General features: G+C 45.6%; 2 protein-coding genes across 2 annotated transcripts in view; one reads left to right on the top strand and one right to left on the bottom strand.

Moving 5' to 3' along the window:
- Positions 1 to 19,139, top strand: part of ACBD3 (acyl-CoA binding domain containing 3) — a 57,667-nt gene extending 38,528 nt beyond the window's left edge. The window contains exons 6-8 of the mRNA XM_085894388.1: positions 7,877 to 8,006; positions 10,671 to 10,952; positions 17,772 to 19,139. Coding sequence (XP_085750514.1) covers positions 7,877 to 8,006; positions 10,671 to 10,952; positions 17,772 to 18,049 — 690 coding nt within the window. The 3' untranslated portion in view covers positions 18,050 to 19,139. The remainder of the gene's footprint in view (positions 1 to 7,876; positions 8,007 to 10,670; positions 10,953 to 17,771) is intronic.
- Positions 19,140 to 19,240: 101 nt separating this feature from the next.
- The window catches only part of LOC147019729 (uncharacterized), an 11,295-nt gene continuing 8,017 nt past the window's right edge, over positions 19,241 to 22,518 (bottom strand). Inside the window, exons 8-9 of the mRNA XM_085893763.1 lie at positions 19,786 to 19,795; positions 19,241 to 19,461 (exon numbers count right to left, since the gene is read on the bottom strand). Coding sequence (XP_085749889.1) covers positions 19,241 to 19,461; positions 19,786 to 19,795 — 231 coding nt within the window. The remainder of the gene's footprint in view (positions 19,462 to 19,785; positions 19,796 to 22,518) is intronic.

Raw genomic sequence — 22,518 nt, 5'->3', positions numbered from 1 at the left:
TTTCCACACAGGCATGCAAGCAATGCAATGAATCCGAGGGGGGGTGGGGGGGAATGGGGAAAAAGACACGAGCAAAAACCTACAGCCGATGTCTATTTATTATGTGCATGCACTTGATGAGTTTGTTACTTATGGACAAGGCGCCACAGACTTTCATGCAAACCCCAAGAAAGAAAGGAAGAACTGGGCTCGTAAGCCTTTATAATTGCTCGGAGCCGGGATGACCGAAGGGGCTCCGAGAGACCGAGCGGGCTACCTGCCACGCTCTTGGTGACTCGCTGGGCGACCCTCGATGTCTCTGCCCGCACTCCAACCTCCGAACTCTCCAGCTCTCTTCCCGACTCCACCACACCAGGGCAGCGCGAACCTGAACGCTCTCTCCCAGCGCTCTTCTCCAAGCTCTCTTCTCCAACTCGTTCGTTCTTTGTCGACGACTCGGCGTCTCTTCAACCGCTCAAATGGACTCCAGGCTCCAAACTCAACTACCCGGACTCCAACACTGAACTGGCTTCTCGGCGTTTCAGCATGGCTTTTTATCGGGTTCGGGGGGGGGGTGCTTGCTCTTTCACCTTCGACCCTTCACCCGCGGCGGGCTCCGCCCCTTTCACAGTTTTGATCCGACCTTGCCATCAGAACACGGCCGTGTTTGGAAAGAACCGTCAGAACGCAGCTGTGTGTGAAATCACCGGCTTCACGAGGATGTGTGTCGAATCACCGGCTTCACGCGGTTGTGGTGAAGATGGTGAGGAGATGATGGCAGTTGTGGAGGTGGTGATGAGATGGTGGTTGTGGAGAAGGTGAGGAGATGATGGTGGTTGTTGAGAAGATGGTGAGGAGATGTTTGTTTGTTGTGGAGAAGATGGTGAGGAGATATTTGTTTGTGGAGAAGATGGTGAGGAGATGTTGTCGTTGTTGTTGTTGTTGTTGTTGTTGTTGTTGTTGTTGTTATTGTCGTTGTTAAAATAAAGATAGAGACAGAATAACGGCTAACAGAAGATGCACAGTCTGGCACACGAATAAATCCCATTATACATTGGTGGGGAAATCTAACCTGGAACACATGCTTACCGAAATAACTGACCTCTGCCAGGGAACCTGAATGGTGATCTGTGAATTTCCACAACCGTAACACTACCCCCTCCCGTTTTTACAGACTCGTCCCAAGTCGTCAAATTTTCGTGTGCCTTCATGTGCAAGTTCTCCCCTCGTATGATTTATCTTCGGATCCCTGAGTGTGACATTTGATGTATCCGTGTCCCAAAAGTAAATAACCTATGGGCTGTGTAACTAACTAAACCAACTCACTTGTACAGACGACTTAACTACAATTGCTGGCGCGACGACAAACATGCAGGGGGAGCAAAACTCATTTACAATTTTTACCTTAACTTAACCTTATACATTTTGCACTAAACCATGGCCCAGGACTGATGGACTCTGTGGGGGAAAAGGGCATGGCCAAGTTATTCAGTATTTTTGGGTGAGCGCTCCGCAGCTGAAGGTCGAATGTCTTCAGGGCCTGTTCAAAAGGCCCCGTTGTCTGTCACAGAACCTTTTTCATGTCTTCAGCTGCTGGAGGCAACTCACCCCAACCCAGCATGCCATATGCCATCCCACAGGCCATTCTTGAAGCAGGGAGCCAGGCTTCCCAAATGCAGTCTCTGGCTCATGAAATAAATGCAGGACTGAACACAAGAAGGTAGCCGACTGCCCAATGCAGTCCCAGGCTTTCCCCCTGAATTGAACTGGATGACGCAAGCAAACACAAAATGGTGCACGGGCTGCACCAATGCAGTCCCCGTGTGCGGCTGCCTGCGGGGTAGTCCCTGCAGAACACTGGATGGGCACTGATGCAAGCAAACACAATGGTCGGCGGGGCTACCTGCAAGACAGTCCCAGCAACTTGCGTGATGATCCTGGCGCACACGGTGATGGATGGACACAGGGGCAAATGCAAACAAGGGCTAGCAGGCATGGGGTCAAGGCAGAGGCAGGCAGACAAGGCATGGCAAGGCCGGAACAGGCCGCTGTAACATAGCACAAACAGGCCGGCATACGAAGCTGGCCGGCCTCTGGTCTCGTTCTGAAGGTTTGTGGAGGGAGTGCAGTGGTGCTGGCCGGTCCGAAGGCGGGCTCGGACCTACCCTACTGTCTCCCTCCCAACCTATCACCTTTGCCTGTCTCTGTCCATGCCCACTCCCTTAGTTAGCAAAATCCAAATTTAGCCCCATCTTATTTATTTACTCTTATTATCTTTTCTTTTATAATTTGTCTCCCCAACCCCCTTTATTGTCTCTGTCCGGCTAACCTACCATATCACCTAGCCTACTCTCAACCCCTACGTTCCCTTCCTGGAGGGGAATAAGGGAGAGCTTGCATCCTGTCCTGAGGCCCAATTAAGCCTCAGAATGGCCTCCTCAGATTTAATTGATCTTTTTACCCAAGGTGGGTCCAGCGTCCTACCGAGAGCGAAGGGATGGATGGTGCGGAGGGGTACACTTTCCGATCTACCCTAACATTTTATAGCCTAAAACTACCCCGGGGCTTTCAACAAACGCCTCTCACTTAATCTATTGGTTCTACCAACCAAGATTCCCGTCGCTTGTGTTGCTGTCCTCACAAATTTGGGCCTTGCCCTCCAATTTTTACTCGTGCCCTTGCACGGTCGCATGGCTGGGCCGTGTGGCTCACTTGGCAGGAACTACCCTCTGCCAATTCTCCAACCATGGCACCCCCGGGCCCTGAGACTGTCTCCGAGCCTACCAGCTCCCTAAAATCTGGGGAGTGCCCTCCTTGGCTACTCCCCCTCGAGGCTCACGTGGCAGGCTGGCACCACGGGCCCCTTTTCCCGGGTGCCCGTGCCCACGAAACTGCCCACGTGGCTATTGGCGCTACGGCCCCACTTCATGCAGGCCCACGAAACTGCCCACGTGGCTATTGGCGCTACGGCCCCGCTTCATGCAGGCCCACCTATGCCCACTACGCTATCCCGGCCCCTCTTGGACCCTTGGCCTACCGCAGCCAACTGGTCCAGTGCCCGGGGTGCTCACTAAACGATACTCACCATTCGCAGCCACGCTCCCAGGCCGTCAACAGGACTCTTGCACCCCTCCAAACGGGTTTCGAGCCTACATTCGCACCAACAGCAAAACGACCTCTATTTTGTCAATTTGGCGAACCCACTAACTACCATTACTCTGACCCCGGGGTCCCTTGGGTGGGAATCACTCCTCCCCCCAATCACTCATCGCACCATGCATACCACATTCACTCCATTCACACAGGCCCGCTGGCCCTCACTCACTCAACATGTTTCCTTACAATTTCCATTTCATCGCTCACATCACTGAATACTGCCATTCTTCTCACTAAATCCCCTGACTAACTTGTGCTCCCTCGTCATCCCTTAAACTATAGCACGTTCCATTTACTCTACGTAGCTAAGCTACGTCCCCACTACACATTCAAAGTCTGTCTTTGTCTTCCAAAATCAATGGTTCCCATTTCCTAAATCTAAACTGAAATCCCCTCTAACTAATCCATTCCACGGGCTCCATGTGGAACAACTTATGTCCCCATGGAGCCGGTCGAACTAACTCTAACCCATTCCGCTAACTAGTGTTCTTCCTGTGCCCTGAGCAAGGGGGTCTTCCACCCCTTCCCGGGAATCCTCTTTACCCGAAGTGGCGAGGCTTGCTTTTCTCTTTTTTTTATTTTTATTTTTTTTTTTTTTTCTTGCGCACCAGCGCGGCAACTCACAAACCCGCGCTCCTCTCCCGTGACATCATGGCAGCTGCTCGCGCTTCTCGTCCCTTCTCGGGCGGTAACATCTGGCAGTGATTCCCCTCCTGACCGGATTCCAACCATGCGTGCAGCCACGGCGTCACTGCGCATTCCAAGTAAGCCTCGCATTTCGAGGGGTACCCCACGCGAGCACATGCGCTCTGCTCGTCCGTAACCCGCGCCGCGGAATCCCCGATGACGTCACTCGCACCCCGAAACTGCGCGATTTCTCGCGCAAGCCGGGGTACGCGCAGCGCATCGGGGAAACTGCTTCGCGCGCTCTGCGAACAGAACGCACGGCGCAGGCCACATGGAGCTTTACTCACACGCTCACCTGGAGAACCCATCCGATCCAAATTCGCTATTCCCAGCCTAGCTTCTGTCCGTCCGCGGGATCGGCTTGTATCCAGCGCCTGCGTTTCCGGATCGGATTTCACTCGCGCAGGCGTGCCCGTAGCGGCCTCATGCGAAGCACAGCACGGACCTCGCGCGCGCTGCTGTGCGAATCCGACACGGTCATTGAAACGGCTACGGCCGCTACACGGCCCTTGTCTCTTGTCTGACGCCGTCTTCGTCGCCATTCAACACCCGCACTCCCATGTGCCATGATGCTTACAAACCGCGCCATGACACCCGGACAGGTGGTTGCGGTTTCCTGCATACCAACCGCCATCTCCCTCTCATACCGCCCTCTCACACACGCGGTTTCTCTCACACAAACGGCGCTTCACTCACGCTATGCGCGTTTCAACACGCATTTCGCCACACTCACACCTTTAACCACACACACCGGGACAATCGCGCCGGGGATTCGCGCCACCACAAGCGCTCCCGGGGTCTCCCAACCCCCCAAGCTCCGCGTGTACCCGTTCATATCACTAACCCCCCCCGCCCAATTCGCACGGAGCGACCGAACCAACCTGGTCGCGATCCGCTTCAAGGGGGCATATTCCCTCCCCTCATTCCTGAAGGAGGCTATCCTGCTGCTTGCACCGGGTCACAACACATTCCACCAGCTCACCCCCATTGTCCTCCTCTATCTCTACCTGTGTGTGCTCCCTTGTATCGTGTAGTGCCTCCTCGACCTTTTCTATCTCCTGCGTCTCTGGTGTTCTTTCCTTTGTCTCTTCGTGTCTCGCCCTTCACGTTTCAGACTCCTGGGCTCCCATTATTATTTCCACAGTCTCCATTTTTATTTGTGTCTCCTTTATCAGGGTTTGCCATAATTGTTGTTTCATCTGACGAGTGGTGTCAATAAAGCCCCGCACCACTAACATTCCTCCCTTTGGTGATATCACACATCCCACATTATTGTGCTGTTCTACTTCCTGGTTCCATTTTCCTTCCCATTTGAGTCGTTCTTCCTCTCTGAGCCCCCTTAATTGTTCGTTATCTTTCCGAAGCTTTTCCATCTCCGTGGACTCCAACATTGCTCTCTCCTTCAGTTGGTTAATTTCAAATTCGTATTGTTTTTGTTTTCTACCCCACTGTCTCTCATGTTCTTCATTCTCCAATCTCATCGTTTCTTTCAATTGGCTGATTTCCTTTTCCTGTTTCATTCGTCGTTCTTTCACTATCTCCGCATACTTCAACCTTGCTTTCTCTTGTAGTTGTTCTTGTCATTATTTTTGTTTCCTCTTCCACTGTCTCTCATGCTCTTCAGTCTCCAATCTCATAGTTTCCTTCAATTGGCCGATCTCCTTTTCCCGTTTCATTCGTCGTTATTTCACGATCTCCGCGTACTTCAACCTTGCTTTCTCATTTAGTCGTTCTTGTCCTTTTTGTTTCATTCCTTGTTTTTTGTTTCTTATCCCACTGTCTCTCTTGTTCTTCCTTCTCCAATCCCATCGTTTCCCTCAATTGGTTGATCTCCCTTTCCTGCTTCATTCCTTGTTCTTTTTGTTTCTTAGCCCACTCTCTCTCTTGTTCCTCATTCTCCAATCTCGTCGTTTCCTTCATTACTCTTCTTGCATCTCATTCTTTAATCTGGCCTTGGCTTCTAACTGTTCGATCTGCACAGTGTGGTTCCTTAACATTTCATTCTCCGTTCTCTTTCTTTCCTCTCTCAACATCCTCAGCTCGTTTTATAATCCCGTCTCTTTGTTTTGGTGTTTCCGTAACTCCGAAGCTTTTTTTCTAATTCCTTTCTCATCTCCACACCTCTTTCACATTCTTCCTTCCTCATTTCATCCATTCTCTGCAACGAGCAGGTGACATTCAAAAATGGGGACATTTATTTCCACACAGGCATGCAAGCAATGTAATGAATTGGAGGGTGGGGGGGGATGGGGAAAAAGACACGAGCAAAAACCTACAGCCGATGTCTATTTATTATGTACATGCACTTAATCAGTTTGTTACTTATGGACAAGGCGCCACAGACTTTCATGCAAACCCCAAGAAATAAAGGAAGAACCGGGCTCGTAAGCCTTTATAATTGCTCGGAGCCGGATGAACGAAGGGGCTCCGAGAGACCGAGCGGGCTACCTGCCACCCTCTTGGTGACTCACTGGGCGAGCCTCGATGTCTCTGCCCGCACTCCAACCTCTGAACTCTCCAGCTCTCTTCCCGACTCCACCACCGCGAACTTGAATGCTCTCTCCCAGCGCTCTTCTCCAAGCTCTCTTCCAGACTCCACCTCACCAGCGCAGCGCAAACTTGAACGCTCTCTCCCAATGCTCTTCTCCAACTCGTTCGTTCTTTGTCGACGACTCGGCTTCTCTTCAACCGCTCAACTGGACCCCAGGCTCCAAACTCAACTACCCGGACTCCAACACTCAACTGGCTTCTCGGCGTTTCAGCACGGCTTTTTATCGGGTTCGGGGGGGGTGCTTGCTCTTTTACCTTCGACCCTTCACCCCCGGCTGGCTCTGCCCCTTTCGCCGTTTTGATCCGACCTTGCCGTCAAACGCGGCCGTGTTTGGAATCACCGGCTTCACGCGGACGTGTTTGGAATCACCGGCTCCACGCGGACGTGTTTGGAATCACCGGCTTCACGCGGTTGTGGTGAGGATGGTGAGGAGATGATAGCGGTTGTGGAGAAGGTGGTGAGGAGATGATGGCGGTTGTGGAGAAGATGGTGAGGAGATGTTTGTTTGTTGTGGAGAAGATGGTGAGGAGATGTTTGTTTGTTGTGGAGATGATGGTGAGGAGATGTTGTCATTGTTGTTATTGTCATTGTTGTTGTTGTTAAAATAAAGATAGAGACAGAATATCGGCTAACTGAAGATGCACAGCCCAGAACACGAATAATTCCCATTATACATTGGTGGGTAAATCTAACCTGGAACACACACTTACCGAAATAACTGACCTCTGGGGAACCTGAATGGTGATCTGTGAATTTCCAAAACCATAACTATATATATATATATATATATATATATATATATATATATATATATATATATATATATATATATATATATATATATATATATATATATATATATATATATATATAAAATATCGTTTTACGTTTGGGCGCCCTTATTATCGGTGTGCAAAAACATCAACAAAAGGCTCGTAATGCAAGATAATCGAACACGCGGCTGTAAACGATGACTCCTCTCAGCTCAAAAAATGAAGCCCTGTGATAACTAAATCGTAACACAATAGGTTGCTCACAACTGTTTCATTGAAACAACCAGAAGGTGGATCGACTGAACCAGGAATATTCAAACTCACGATATTTAAGGATTTTACTGTACTCATTTACTTTGTTTATATTTATGAATATTCCATTTACAGAGCCTGGTGTAGAAATACTGACTGTTTTGTAATGTAATCTGGTGCTTTTACTGCCTTTCTTGGCGAGCATTTCATGTTTCTTGGCAGAAGCCGAGACCTTAAAGTTGACCATATGCACAGTTTAGTTGTATATCCTGTACCTTTTCCCTCATTTTCTTGCTCACTATACCTTTTATACCTTTTGCTGTTCAGATGTATTGGACAGTCAGCCCAAATGATAAATTCCATTTCACTCCCCAGATGATATTTGCCTTATCCTTGTTAGTCAGGATGTTGTTTTGCTAATCAACACATTTTGAGATTGACTTTTCAATCTGAGGATGACTTTTGTCGTTTTCTTCAGGCTGCTGCATTGAAACAACAGGAAGGTGAACCAACAGAACCTGGAAGTGATGCGCAGACACAGGACGACACAAGTGCAGATCGGTCAACTGTCTCTGCAGGAGAGGATGTGTTGGATAATGGACATGAAGGTAGACAGTGAGCAGTCATGGAAGGAGAGGGGGATGGGAGGCGGGGGGGTACCATAGGCTGTTCTTGTTTGCACAGCAATGGTTAAAAATACCACAAATGAATGCTATGTCAGTCTTTCACATCTTTTCCTCAATATCAAAGCAGAAATGGGGTCAGCAAAATGTACACTGGTTGGTTAGGCTTCAAAATAATGTCCTTTCTTTACTTCAGGTAGTACAGGATTGTGCGACCACTCATTGCATTCAGTGTAGTCCCACGAAGACTGGACTGTTTGAATTGTTACCGATCTGGGGTTCAAGTTTCGTCAACGAGGGGAAGCGCTCGAGTTCCTCCCGAGCACAGATAACTCAACATGCCGACGGGTTGCTAAGCAATCACGAACGCCGATTGGTACTGCCAGTCCAGCAGTTGCATTACTTCACGTGATACCTTACGTGCGGACGGCCGCACCAAGTTGGGGGGGGAGGGGGTCTCGTGCCCTCGATGCATACTCCAGTTAACTTGCCAGATAAGGTGTAGCAGAGCAGAGCTGTAGGTACGCAACGGCTAATCAGAGAAAATCAGGTGGGGCTGAACTTCCCGGCTAAACTATATGCAGACTCTGCTGGACCAATAGGGAAAAGACGCTAGGTGGGTACATTTGAAGCACAAACAATTGATTTATAACAAGTGAAATGCAAATATTTACAAAAGAATACAGGGCAGAATTATACCGATTATAAAGAACTTCTACAATCTTAATTTAACACTATACAAGACAGGTACCATCAGAAACATACCCCAAGGAAAGTAGAAAGCAAGAGAGATGAGAAAAGAACGAGGTGTTTCCGACGTTTTTGTACCTGACACGGCCTACAGGCCCATGCTTCCCAGTCACTTTGGTTGGGGAGGAGGAGGGAAGAAAACTGAAGTTGTCTATGGTACATGATTGGAGGTGTGATGAGGTGTGTGGTGATTGGCAGATGATGTGGAGATGAAGGTGTAAAGATGTAGGTCTGGGGGTTGGAAATAGCGCAAAGAACATGTGAGAAGATCGACTTAACGTGAGTGTAAAGAGGTCTTTACGTGTAAATGTTTATTGGATGAGGCGGCGCTTTGTTTGGTGTCTGGTTTCCTTGCTCGTCCAGCGCTCCATTCTTTGGACTCCAAGAACAAAGGGCAGGCCAGATGACGAGAAGAGTGGGCGGGGCAGGCCAGCTGAGAGAGCAAAGCAAAGAGAGAGGGTGGGCTAGATCAGAGCTCTCTTTTATACTTCTCCAGTGGGGGTGGTGTTTGAGAGAGGAATAGACAGAGCAATGGGTGTTTTCATGTGCCCTCATTGGCACATGGGCTTAAACCACCGTGTTGGCCCTGCCCTGGCGAGGATTTTACATTGGAAATGGCTTATTTGCTCCATGCTTTTCCACGCAATGGAGCTCCTCGAATAACATCTGGTGAGGTACTTGATCACGCCTCGACCATGAGCGCACCTCCTCGTCCCCGCTGTCCCCAAAAGGTGATGGTGGTCATTGATGATGATTGTGGTTAAGCAATGGCAGTGGTGGTGTGGCGTAGCAGTTGCAGTGTGGCAAGTTCATGATGGAGGCTGTTCTGGTCGAGATTGTGGCGTCAATGGTGAGTGTAGACGAGCTTAGGTTGTGGTCCGATGACGTGGGGATTTTTATGAAGCCGTTGCGGTGGTTGTGGAGATGTTGTAGCATTGTGGTTTGAGTACGCTGAAGGTCTGAGGTGGTGTCGTTGGAGAATGGCACAAGGTTTGAACAATAAACGGCGTGTGTATGCAAATCGAGCTTCCTGTTGCTGTGGCCTGCATGTGACTGGTACAAAAACATTTGGCTCGGTAATTTGGAAAACATGTTAATACGTGAAACGGCTCAGAAATCGGGTGTCATCAAATCGGTATTGGCTGATTTAATATTCATTTTTTTAAAATATTTTTTTGTATTTTTTATTATTATTATTTTTTTGAAATCAGTTATCATTAAATTTTCTAATCGGCCCATCATATATATATATATATATATATATATATATATATATATATATATATATATATATATATATATATATATATATATATATATATATATATATATATATATATATATTTTTCACATCCTCTTACTGATATAATTCATCAAGACCCAATTATGTCTCTCACCCTTAATTCCTTAATTGGAGTGGAACAACTAATGGGCTCTTACAATTTTGTTATTGAATACAAAAATCAGCACAATTTTCATGGCTGTTACCAAAATCCAAAAAGTTCTCTCGTATCTTGAGATTGTCAGGCTAGCTCAATCGATGGCATCGGGTTCGATGCCCGACGGGTTCATATTTACCTCGGAGTGTTATTCTGATGCAGTGACAGCAGGAAGCCTGATTGTGACTTGGCGCTAATCCTTTGGATGGGAATGTAAAGCCAGCTGTCTCATCTGCATTTGGTTCATCGATGTTGAAGATCCCATGTTATCTCCTCGGCCATTATTGGAGGTTTCTTGTCTAAAGTAAATAGAGTGTAAAAATGGACGTGGCTGATTCCGTTTCAAATTTTATACAGTTAAAGAAGTGCTGGAGAAGGTTGTTCTGCTCATCCTGCCTGTGTTTTGTCCCCTTCCAGCATTCTTGCTTTTGTCTCCATCCTTTTTTTTTCATCTCTCTAGAGAGCCGACCATGCCTGGCAGCTCCATCGATGTGGACTCGCCCACAGATCAGGGACTTCAAGGAAAAGGTTAGGCAAGATGCCGAATCGGTAATTACAGTTGGACGCGGGGAAGTGGTGACAGTACGAGTACCAACGCATGATGAAGGCTCCTACCTTTTCTGGGAATTTGCAACTGACCATTATGACGTGGGCTTCGGTGTGTGCTTTGAATGGAGTGAGGGACAGGCGGGTCCACCCAATGTTCACCTGAGCGAATCCAGCGAGGAAGAGGAGGATGAGGGTGAGATTGGTTTAGCATAAGTTACCAGTGCACTCCATTAATCACATTCATTGATTCAAATACAGAAACACTTTTGATCATGCTCTAAATAAAACAACTCAAACCCGGCAGGTCATGTCATGTTACGACCCATCACCCTTGACTCACCAAGTTATATTGATAACGTTTTGATTGGATTCAAAGCAAGCAACCCTTTGGCAAATTTGTGTTGCTTCATGTCATTGCTGAAAATAGAGATGCTCTCATGCCTTTTGTCCTCCTTCCTGTCTTGGTCTTTTGTTTTGCCTTGATGTCCAGCTTACTCTGTTGTGAATCATCCTTTCCTTTTTATCCCCCACCGCGTGGCGGAAGGGGGATATTGTTGTCATCCGGGTCGTCTGTCCGGCTGGGCGTCAACATTTATAGCTGTGAGTGCGATAACTCATAAACTGTTCGCCATATCGATTTGAAATTTGAGTCACACATGTACCACCTGAAAAGGAAGAACCCTATTGATTTTAGGTGTGGCCGGATCCAAGATGGCCGACTGGGGTGGCCATCTTGAAAAAAATGTTTTTTGTAATAAATGGAAAACCGCTTATCTGATTTCAATTACTTTTGGTTACTACGTTCCTCACCCCTGGGGAACTTTTTCCAACATGGTTTCGGCCCGCTCGGACATACAATATGGCCGCCAGGCAGCCATGTTGAAAACAAGGACAAATGTGTCCAAGAGCCGTGTCCTAAAGGTTTTGTCTTCACCAGCAGAAGAACAAGAAGAGGAAGAATTTAAAAAAAAAAAAAAAAGCAACAACAACTTCCGATATTTCGTCACGTGCCGTCACGTCACGTCCGTCATGGACGATCTTCGTTCATGATGAGAAAATAGTGTATTTACGAAATTACAATTTATTAAATGGAAGAATCTTTAAATAGTAACGTGAACTTTTCGAAACTTAAAAGCAAATGTCCAAATATATTTAAAAGTTTATGATAGACGCTCTCAAAAGGCACCGTCAATGTGAGGATGTGTATAAGTGTTTAGTATTTAAGGAGATCCGGATCCTGTATAAAAAGCCGAGTCCAAAAGGTTTTGTCTTCACAAGAAGAAGAAGAACAACGCCGAGCTTTCTTAGAGCAGCGTTCGCTACGCGAGACGCTGCTAAAAACGACGTTATCGTGATATGGGCCCTAATTTTTTTTCTTTTCTGATGAAACTTGCTGGAAATGTAGGAAACAGAACGAAGTAGGTTGCTATTGAATTTCGGCCATGTCGAACATCAAATATGGCCGCCAGGCAGTCATCTTGAAAAATGACATTATCGCGAAATAGGCCCTAAATTTTTACTTAAACTTTTTGTTGTATAGTTCGAAAGACATGATGACCAAATGGTGTCTTGTTTCCAATTCACCTCCCTCATTATCTGGAATATGTATGACCTTTTTCAATGGCGGGGGATTCCCCAGCTCTAATGGGTATGTTTAATTCCTACGAGCATGGAACGCGTTGCTTCACTGACGGCTGTTGAACAACGTAACATATATATTGGATTCGCTAGAAATGCTAGATATCCCTTATTGTCGGGTTTTCCGTGTGTGTGTGTGTGTGTGTGTGTGTGTGTGTGTGTGTGTGTGTGTGTGTGTGTGTGTGTGTGTGTGTGTGTGTGTGTGTGTGTGTGTGTGTGTGTGTGTGTGTGTGTGTGTGTGTGCGTGTGTGCGTGTGTGCGTGTGTGCGTGTGTGCGTGTGTGCGTGTGTGCGTGTGTGCGTGTGTGCGTGTGTGCGTGTGCGCGTGTGCGCGTGTGCGCGTGTGCGCGTGTGCGCGTGTGCGCGTGTGCGCGTGTGCGCGTGCGCGCGTGCGCGCGTGTGCGCGTGTGCGCGTGCGCGCGTGCGCGCGTGCGCGCGTGCGCGCGTGCGCGCGTGCGCGCGTGCGCGCGCGCGCGTGCGCGCGCGTGCGTGCGTGCGTGCGTGCGTGCGTGTCTGCAACGCGAGGCTCTACAGCATGAACCAGCAAACCGATTTTGATGAAACTTTGCCAACATGTGGATTATATACTGGGAATGTGCGTGTTTGAATTTCGTTGCCTAGCAACCACCTGTTGCTGTGCAGTGGACGAAAAACCACGTACAGTATTTTCATTACTTGTCCTTCAGTACTGAATGTAGAGAAACGAGACTTCGGAATTAAACACTTCGAGATATTTAGAAAATTTTACTCGAGCCGGTTTTTGATTGAGATTTTATTTTTCAAATGGCAGTCCTTCAAAAATCGGGTGTTGATTTACCGTCATTTTTTATGAGGGGCTTATGAAAGTGGGCGGAGTTTAGGGAAAGTGGACGTGGTTGATGAAAAGTGGGCGTGGCTTATGGAAAGTGGGCGTGGCTTATGAAAAATATTGTGTGGCTCAGGAGGTGTGGTCAAACAAGAGCGTTGAGAGAAGTTTATCAGGTTTTCCGTGTGTATGTGTGTGTGTCTGCAACGCGAGGCTCCACAGCACAAACCAGCAAACCGATAATTTATTTATTTACCAAAAACGATTCCCCATCCACACACCACCTCCAATTATTTATTTATTTACCGAAAACGATTCCACGACCCACACACCACCTTTAATTATTTATTTATTTACCGAAAACAATTTCCCACCCACACACCACCTCCAATCATTTATTTATTTCCCAAAACCAATTCCACGATCCACCCACCACCTTTAATTATTTCTTTATTTACCGAAAACTTCCACCACCCACACACCACCTCAAATTATTTATTTACCATTTCGGATTCTCCTCCCGACACAGCACCTCCAATTATTTATTTATTTACCGTAAACGATTCCACCACCCACACACCGCCTCCAATTATTTATTTACCGAAAACGATTCCACGACCCACACACCACCTTATTAATTTATTTACCATAAAGGATTCCACGACCCACACACCACCTTTAATAATTTATTTATTTACCGAAAATGATTCCACGACCCACACACTACCTCCAATTATTTATTTATTTACCGTAAACGATTCCACGTTCCACACACCACCTTTAATTATTTATTTATTTACCGTAAACAATTCCACGACCCACACACCACCTCCAATTATTTATTTATTTCCCGTAAACGATTCCACGATCCACACACTACCTTCAATTATTTATTTATTTACCGAAAACAATTCCATGACCCACACACCACCTCCAATTATTTATTTATTTTCCGTAAACTATTCCACCACCCACACACCACCTCCAATTATTTATTTATTTAACATTTCAGATTCTCCTGACACACCACCTCCAAATATTTGTTTACCAAAAACAATTCCACGACCCACACACTACCTCCAATTATTTATTTATTTACCGTAAACAATTCCACGATCCACACACCACCTCCAATTATTTATTTATTTAACATTTCGGATTCTCCTCCTGACACACCACCTTTAATTATTCATTTATTTACCGAAAACGATTCCCCACCCACACACCACCTCCAATTATTTATTTATTTAACATTTCGGATTCTCCTCCCGACACCACCTTTAATTATTTATTTACCGTAAACGATTCCACGATCCACACACCACCTTTACTTATTTATTTATTTTCCCTAAACGATTCCACCACCCACACACCACCTCCAATTCTTTATTTATTTACCGAAAACAATTCCACGACCCACACACCACCTCCAATTATTGGATTCGCGCATTATTATTGCGCGCGCAACGCGAGGCTCCACAGCACAAACCAGCGAACCGATTTCAGGGAAACCTTGCCAACCTGTGCAATATGTGTTGGGAGTGGACGTGTTTGAATTTCGTTGCCAAGCAACCACCCGTTGCTGTGCAGCGGCAAAAAAAACCGCGTACAGTGTTTGCAGTACTTGTCCTTCAGTTTTGAATGTAGAAAATCGAGACTTTGGAATTAACCACTTCGAGATATTTAGAAAATTTTACTTGAGCCGATTTTTGATTATTTATTTTCAAATGGTAGTCCTTCAAAAATCTGGTGTCTATTCACCGTCATTTTTTATGAGGGGCTTAGGAAAGTGGGCGGAGGTTTGGGAAAGTGGGCGTGGTGTCGGAAAGTGGGCGTGGTGTCGGAAAGTGGGCATGGTGTCGGAAAGTGGGCGTGGCATCGGAAAGTGGGCGTGGCATTGGAAAGTGGGCGTGGCGTTGGAAAGTGGGCGTGGCTTATGAAAAATATTGTGTGGCTCAGGAGGTGTGGTCAAACAAGAGCATTGAGAGAAGTTTATCGGGTTTTCCGTGTGTGTGTGTGTGTGTGTGTGTGTGTGTGTGTGTGTGTGTGTGTGTGTGTGTGTGTGTGTGTGTGTGTGTGTGTGGGTGTGTGTGTGTTTGTGTCTGTGCAACGCGAGGCTCCACAGCACAAACCAGCAAACCGATTATTTTTCAAATGCTAGTCCTTCAAAAATAGGGTGTCTATTTACCGTCATTTTTAATGAGGAGTGCCAGTTGGAAAAATACGCAATAGGAAAAATCTTGCCAGGCAGAGGAACAATTGTATGTGAACCAATACATCTTTGCAATGAATCTTCGTCGCTGGATCAGTCAGAATGAAAAGTATCGTATCCTCGCGAATCCCTCGTTGCCTACCAGCTTGTATATATGTATATAGTCATGTGCCGCTTAACGACGTTCCGGGCAACGACGGATCGCATATACGACGGATCTGCCAGCTCTGGAAAAAAAAAAAAAATGAAAAAAAAAATGTATCTGAAAAATTCCTATTGCCGAGTGATGTAGCCGACGTTGTGCTGCCAGTCGTATAAAAATAGCACATAAATATGTATGCTGTACAGTACATAATACTTCATAATGATAATAAACGACAGTGTGGCCCTGTTATAATGCGATCGTTGAGGTCCATAAAATGTCATTGCGAAAAAAGCAGGGTTGTGCTAAATCGGGATTCAAGGAAATCGGCTTTCAAACTGAACCAATGTTTTCACATTTACTTTCTAGCAAGTAAATTACTTTTGAATGTAATAATTCCGCGAATAAATCGTTGTTGTTAGTCGAAATTAAAACACAAATTTATTTTTGGTGAAGCTTTTCATGTTGTTAAAACAATCGCACTGTTCCGAAAATATATATCACAATTGACAGGAGCTCGTTTCTTTATTTATAAATTATAACATCGATGCAATGATTACGTATTTATAAAATCCAAACGCTAATTATTCACCTTTCTATAATCGATGCGAGAGGAGATTGTAAGCTGCTGCTAACCACACCGATGGCCGTCATGAACAGCACAAAGGTAAAACTAACGTGTCTTCAGTCTCTCTTGGATGCGTGTTACAATTGCCAACAGTATTCAGTACAGTAACATGCTGTACAGGTATGTATCCGAGGGGCAATAGGCTATACCATATAGCCGAGGTGTGTGGTTTTGTGTAAGTACGATGTTCGAAAACAAAAACGAAAAAAAAAATGATGTTCGCACAATGACGACGTCACTTAACGACGCGTTTCTCAGAACGTAACCCCGTCGTTAAGTGGCGCATGACTGTATATATGTTGTTCGTCTTTTGGCTGCTCCCGTTAGGGGTCGCCACAGCGGATCATCCGTTATGATCCGCATACTGATTTGGCATAGGTTTTACGCCGGATGCCCTTCCTGACGCAACCCTGGTCGCCTCTTACGACATAGGGATAAGGATTGGGTTTCGCCATGATTCCGGGCTGCCCTACACCCTCTCATAGCGCGGCCCAGTGCACAGCTCCCGTCTTCAAGCGATCCTCCAACCCAAGCCTCCGAGTAGCCAGATTACAGGCGCACGCCACTACGCCCGGTGCATGACTATGTATGTATGTATGTATGTATGTATGTATGTATGTATGTATGTATGTATGTATGTATGTATGTATGTATGTATGTATGTATGTATGTATAAATGTTACATTGATACAGTTTGTTGATGGTCAATATTTGCAAAAAAATTTTCATTCCAGAAACATTTTCATTTTGTTTACTGCTAATAACCTGGTCTTCATTTTTGTAACGCACACTTATTCACCAAAAAATATTGTGAATTTGTTCTGTGTTCTCAGGGATCACATGTTATGTCGTTTGTTTTTTATTGTTTGTTTTTTTTCCAAGTTTTAAAATGCAATTCTCACAGTAATGAATCGCACACCGCCATAAAGGCCTTGCCTCGCACTAGACATAACGCCGTCTTACGACACCACTGTCATACTAAATCCACCACCCCGATGCCAAACATCTGGCATTCAGCCCATCACCTACGGATGTCTGATAGATAAATGGGTTATGTTGTTCAACTGCCCTCAGCGAAGTAATTGTTGCGGGTTGAGTGCTGAACACTGGTCTAGATGATGTGCACGTCTAGAGGCCTAACCTAGCACCAGACGTAATGCTTTAATGATGTCCCAGCGTAGAGAGCGTGACAGACAGATGGACCAACCGACAGAGAAATCCAGCTACTTTAATATATAGATATAAAAACAAAAATACATTTCCTCTGCAAATGAAGTTGCAGTTGGCTGCAGCTCTCCTGTTGCTTTTGGCCTATGTCAGCCTCAACTTGAGCCTGAGAAAGACATTCAGAAGTTCTCTGCCAGACTGAAAAGGTCAAGCTGTAAAAGTATCAGAACGACTTGTTTTGGGATTTTATCTTGCATTTGGCAGTTGGGTTGATCCCCTTGATACATCCTTCTAGAAATATCTCATTATCATTCTTCAGGAAATAAAGCTCGGAGGGAAGTGTTGTGTTAAAAACTTTAATTTCTGTTCATTCATTGTTTTTGATGTCCCCCCCCCCCATTTCTTTCTCCTCATTCTGTAGTGGAAGCTGAGCCGCCTGATGAGGTGGAACGCAATGGAGATGTCACCACGGATGGTGGTGCTGGTGCTGTTGGTGGTGGTGGTGGTGGTGGTGGAGAACAAAGTGCGAAAGCTTTGGTGCAAGAAGTGGTTCCGGTGTATCGGCGCGATTGTCATGTTGAAGTTTATGCTGGCAGTCACCAATATCCAGGCAGGGGTGTCTACCTGCTCAAGTTCGACAACTCCTACTCACTGTGGCGTTCCAAAACTGTATATTACCGTGTGTATTATACTCGATAAACCAGTAGAAGATAATGGATGGCGAGAAGGACTGGTCTGGATGTAAAAACATAAAGTTGTGCTCTGATTTAAGGGAGGGAGGTTCAGGTCGTCCAGGTGGTCGCTCGAGTGAGGGAGAAATTGGGATTCTCTCTCCAGTGTTCAGGATGATTTTAAATGGTGACATTCATGAGTCAATGCAGGTTGCCCTTAGTCATTCTGTGATTACTGTTTCAATGTTGCTGTTTTGAGTAGGCATATGGAGATGATGTATAAAATATACAGTGGGATTAGTGCTGATTTTCATAATATAATTTTATTTCTACCCCAAATTGGTGTGCGTTTGATTGAAGGTGTGTTTCTTGGTACGGTTTGAGGGAGGGCACGGTTTGCCGGTGGCAGATTAGGGAGAGATCTTGCACTACTCATTGGGAAATCCATAAGGAAGACTCCCTTTAAAATGTGGTGAATTCTACAATGCTTCACCTGCACCCTCTCGACGAGTTCGCACATGTATACAACTCTAATGTGGGCTCAGAACTGTTGGACCTGAGGTTTTTGGCAAGGGATTGGGTGGTGGAGCAAAGCTTTTCACTTAGTCTGTCCACTCATTTTGTGTGTTTGTGCTTCTTGCAGTCCTAAATGCACACGTGTCACTGGCAGGAGGAGGCCGACTCTTCAAGCTGAAAGTGAAGTAAATGATCGGACAAGGCCAACTCACATTGTAGTAGTGGCTGTGACTCTTTAGTGAACAAGACGTGTCGGGGGTAACTTTCAAACACTCGAGAGGCTGTGAAAGGTCATTTGAAGACATGACCTTTCAAGATGGAAAAGCGAAACGGCTTTCTGACTTTGGCTCGTCATTCATTCCGTAAATGATCATTTCTTACACTTGCAATGATCATTGCATCAGGCATTTGTTGTGAGCATTATTTATTTGTTGTTTGTTTGTTTGTTTTTTTAAACAACATTCCCCCACACACGTGCATGTCCACTTTTGTACGGTAATGTGCTACTGGTATGTTACTGATACTGTTCAACTGGTGCCAAGATTATGGACAGTATGTGAACACTGGTATCGATTTATAAATCCGAGAGATTTGTATTGCAAGTACGTCTGCCTTCTTTGTCTCTGTCGGTTAATTTGTTTCCTCCACTCTGCGTTGCAAGTTCGAAGGTTGCTAAATCGCGTAATTTCCATGAAACTGGAGTTTATTCTGCTTTTGCTTCTGCGTCCATCAATGGCTCTTTGTGTTGTGAATCTGTTGCTCGATCGTCAAGGTGAGAGACCGTGGTGCTTTGCCCGCCGCTTGTGCTCTTGGACATGATCGCAGCATGTCGAGTGTTTGTTCTTGTTAAATTTGCAAGATCACTTCCATCGTTGGCGAACACGCATCGGAGTCGAGCATTTGCTTTTGTGCTTTTCTGTTGAGCTGTAAAAGGAATGAAAGAAGAATTAGGGGCAGGGAGTGCTTTCACTGACTGAAAATCGAGCAAAATTGATTACTCAGGTCGCTTGTTTGTTTGGCCTTGCTGTTGGTGGTGGGGATGATTTCGGCAATTTGACAGTTGATAGAAAGAAACTTCGGTGCAAAAGGTTGGCTTACTGAGCCTGTGTTATGTCTCCATAAATCATCAACCTCATTATCCATCTGGCTGAACACGTCTACATGAGTGTGGTTCAAATTTGAACTGGTCTTTTGTTTTGATAAAGAAGACTTCCACCCACCCCCTCTCTTCCTCCTCCTCCTCCTCACCTTCCCACACCTGCATAAGGAAGAGTATAATCGTATATTTCCTATTTTAATGCATTTGCTGAAAATCAAGATGGTGGAAAGTGGGATGACCGTGGAACAGGCCTGTCAGGGAAAATGTCAAGCCTGTTATAATAGACTGGTTGCACAGCAAGGTAGTGATTGTCTGTCAAGAACATCGGTATTAAAGAGCACTATGCAGGCAAGATTTTTTTTTTAAATTGATGAACGGAGGCCTTTAATAATGATGTCCTGCACTGGCTATCTACATGTCCAAATGGTTGTTTTACTGAAGGCATGTGAAAGATTCAACACTGATGAGACAAGTGTTGAAAGCAGGAGAATACTTTGAAAAGTAATGTGGGCAACATTTTATTTGTTGTTGTTGTTGTTGTTGCATATCATTGGTACAAGGGGGTTTTTTGTATACATTGTCGAGGCTCGTATAAGAGCTAACAAACAATGCACAGGTAAGGGGGGCAGGAGACGAGAGGAGCGGGAGAGGGAAGGAAAAAACGGTGGGGAACAGAGACATTATGAGATCTGTGGAAGGGAGAGGAATGGGGCAGGGAACACAACATGGACATTACAGGGGCTTTCAGGAAGGAAAGCAGGGAATTTGAAGGAGGTGGGTTTGGGGTGGATTGACGGGTAGAAAAGATCATGGTTTTGAATGGGGGAAGATAAGGGGTGCTGGTGAACAGCTGTTTTGAAGGCCTGGAGGGAAGAATGGGATTGAACAAAATGAGTTTTTTTCCAAAGGTGGGAAAAAAGAGGAATGAAAGGGTGAAGGTGAGCAGTGCTTCGTGATTTTGGTTGTTTTACCAGAAGGGGCTTGCTGGCGGACCTTGAGCGCCCTGCGGAAATATGGGGGGGTGGGGGGAAGACGTATCGCAGACAGGGCGGGGTGGGGGTGGTGAGACGGTAGAAGACAGACAGACCACTGACCTGCCTGCGGTGAGAAAGTGAGAGGCCCAAAGACTCAGCCTCATCGCAGGAGATACCAATGATCCGAAATGCCTTGGTTTCCACAGCGTGAAAGGTCAGGATGTAATATATCTTTGTACGAGGATCTGCATCTGGTATTTCTTACACGCTGCCGAGTCTAATTACTGTTGCTTTTGAGTTTGTTCTGTCACCATATTAGATGCTGGGCAATTAAAAAGAAGCATTTTATTTTGGCCGTTTCCAGCACGAGAGTGGAGCATTTCGGATTAGAAGGCCATTGGCTTTACCTCTCTTTGATCCTTCATTTGCACCACGACGCAGTTCCACTTTAAGGTTTGTGACCCTTTTGAGGACCTGCACTTGCTGGTCTGTCCACACTTCTATTGCCATTGGTGTACATGATTATGTAGCCATTTGTACACATGATGGAAATGAAAGGTGGTCTTTTTCTTTTTCTTTACACCCACAAAATGGTGGACGATTTTGGCTTTGCTTTTTGTCTATTTTATAACTCATAATGGAGTGCAAGGAATAAAATAGGTAAACTAAAGAGAGCAATTGGAGATTGCAGATCCTTGCCAGGACTTGGTTTGTGTGCTGGTGTGTTTGTGTGGTGTGTAGACGACGCATTGATGTCGGTTTGTTCATACAGTCGATAAACAGACCTTTTTGGTTTTATTGTGTCGATTTACGTTGCAATCGTATGTTTTTGACATGCGTACGTATTTTGGTGACGTAGACATATTTTTTTAACAGTACATCCTTTATAGACACACTAGCAATGTCATAGTAGGTACTTTATAGATGTAGTCACATTCTGATTGTACATACCCTCGAGGTACATTGTTGAAAATGATAATGTAATCCTGGCTCCCACCAGGTGGCGTTTGTGGCCGACATGAGCACATTGTGCAGATAAACACAGATGAGAAAGAAAAATGTCGTGCACAGCACGATATTTGTGAAATCCAAATAAACAATAGTTGCTATGGAAGGAAACAGGTTGGTAATTTCGAAAATTCGACCTGTCAAGTGTTTTACATGATGGACTGTTATACAGAACAAATTTGGTTGATACATTTTCTTACTGCGGCTAACTTGATGTCCTACATGTTTCGGATGGCCTTGACTAATTTTGACCAAATTTTACTCACTTGTACTACGCACACGTACAAATAATGTGTGTGAGCTTCAATTTGATGTCTTGAAAAATTATTGAGGTTTGGCAATCTCTCTATTGAGTGCAGCCTGTGGTTGCATCATTGGTTGGGACGCGGCTGTGCTGCTGATGCAGTGTCCCCCTTACCAGTACACTGGTGCTCATTTTGCTGACCTCGAAAGGATGACAGGCTGAGTCAACCTACTGGTGTATTTTTCTTTAATTCAGCGCCCAACGGGGCTTGAACTCAGGACCCAAGGATCCCAAGCCACCACCCTAACCACAAAGCCAACACCAGGCTGGTTTGGCAATAATAAAATCAGAATTTCCATTTGATTTATAATGGGGTGAAGTTGGTGTCATGGAAACCAGTGACATGTCAAAATGGCTAAATTGATCGCTCTTGGTGTTGGTGAACTGATTTAGTGACCCATTCTGCAAATTCCGTTCAAATTTCAAGTCATATTAAATTGAGCATTTTAGAAATTTGACCTTGAGGTCAATTCTTGACCTCGACCTCGACGAGAAGTTTTCGACCAACCACTGATTATAAAGCAATGGTCGAGTAGAACGGAGCGACACAAACTGGAAGAATCAACAATGACTCTGTGTCAAGTTATCTCAAAACA

The sequence above is a fragment of the Eptatretus burgeri genome, chromosome 9 (genome assembly GCF_056783735.1).
Source record: "Eptatretus burgeri isolate ZD-2024b chromosome 9, Ebu_testis_v1, whole genome shotgun sequence".
Taxonomy (NCBI): domain Eukaryota; kingdom Metazoa; phylum Chordata; class Myxini; order Myxiniformes; family Myxinidae; genus Eptatretus; species Eptatretus burgeri.
Note: the sequence above shows the minus strand (reverse complement) of the source record. Positions and strands in the feature narration are given on the sequence as shown.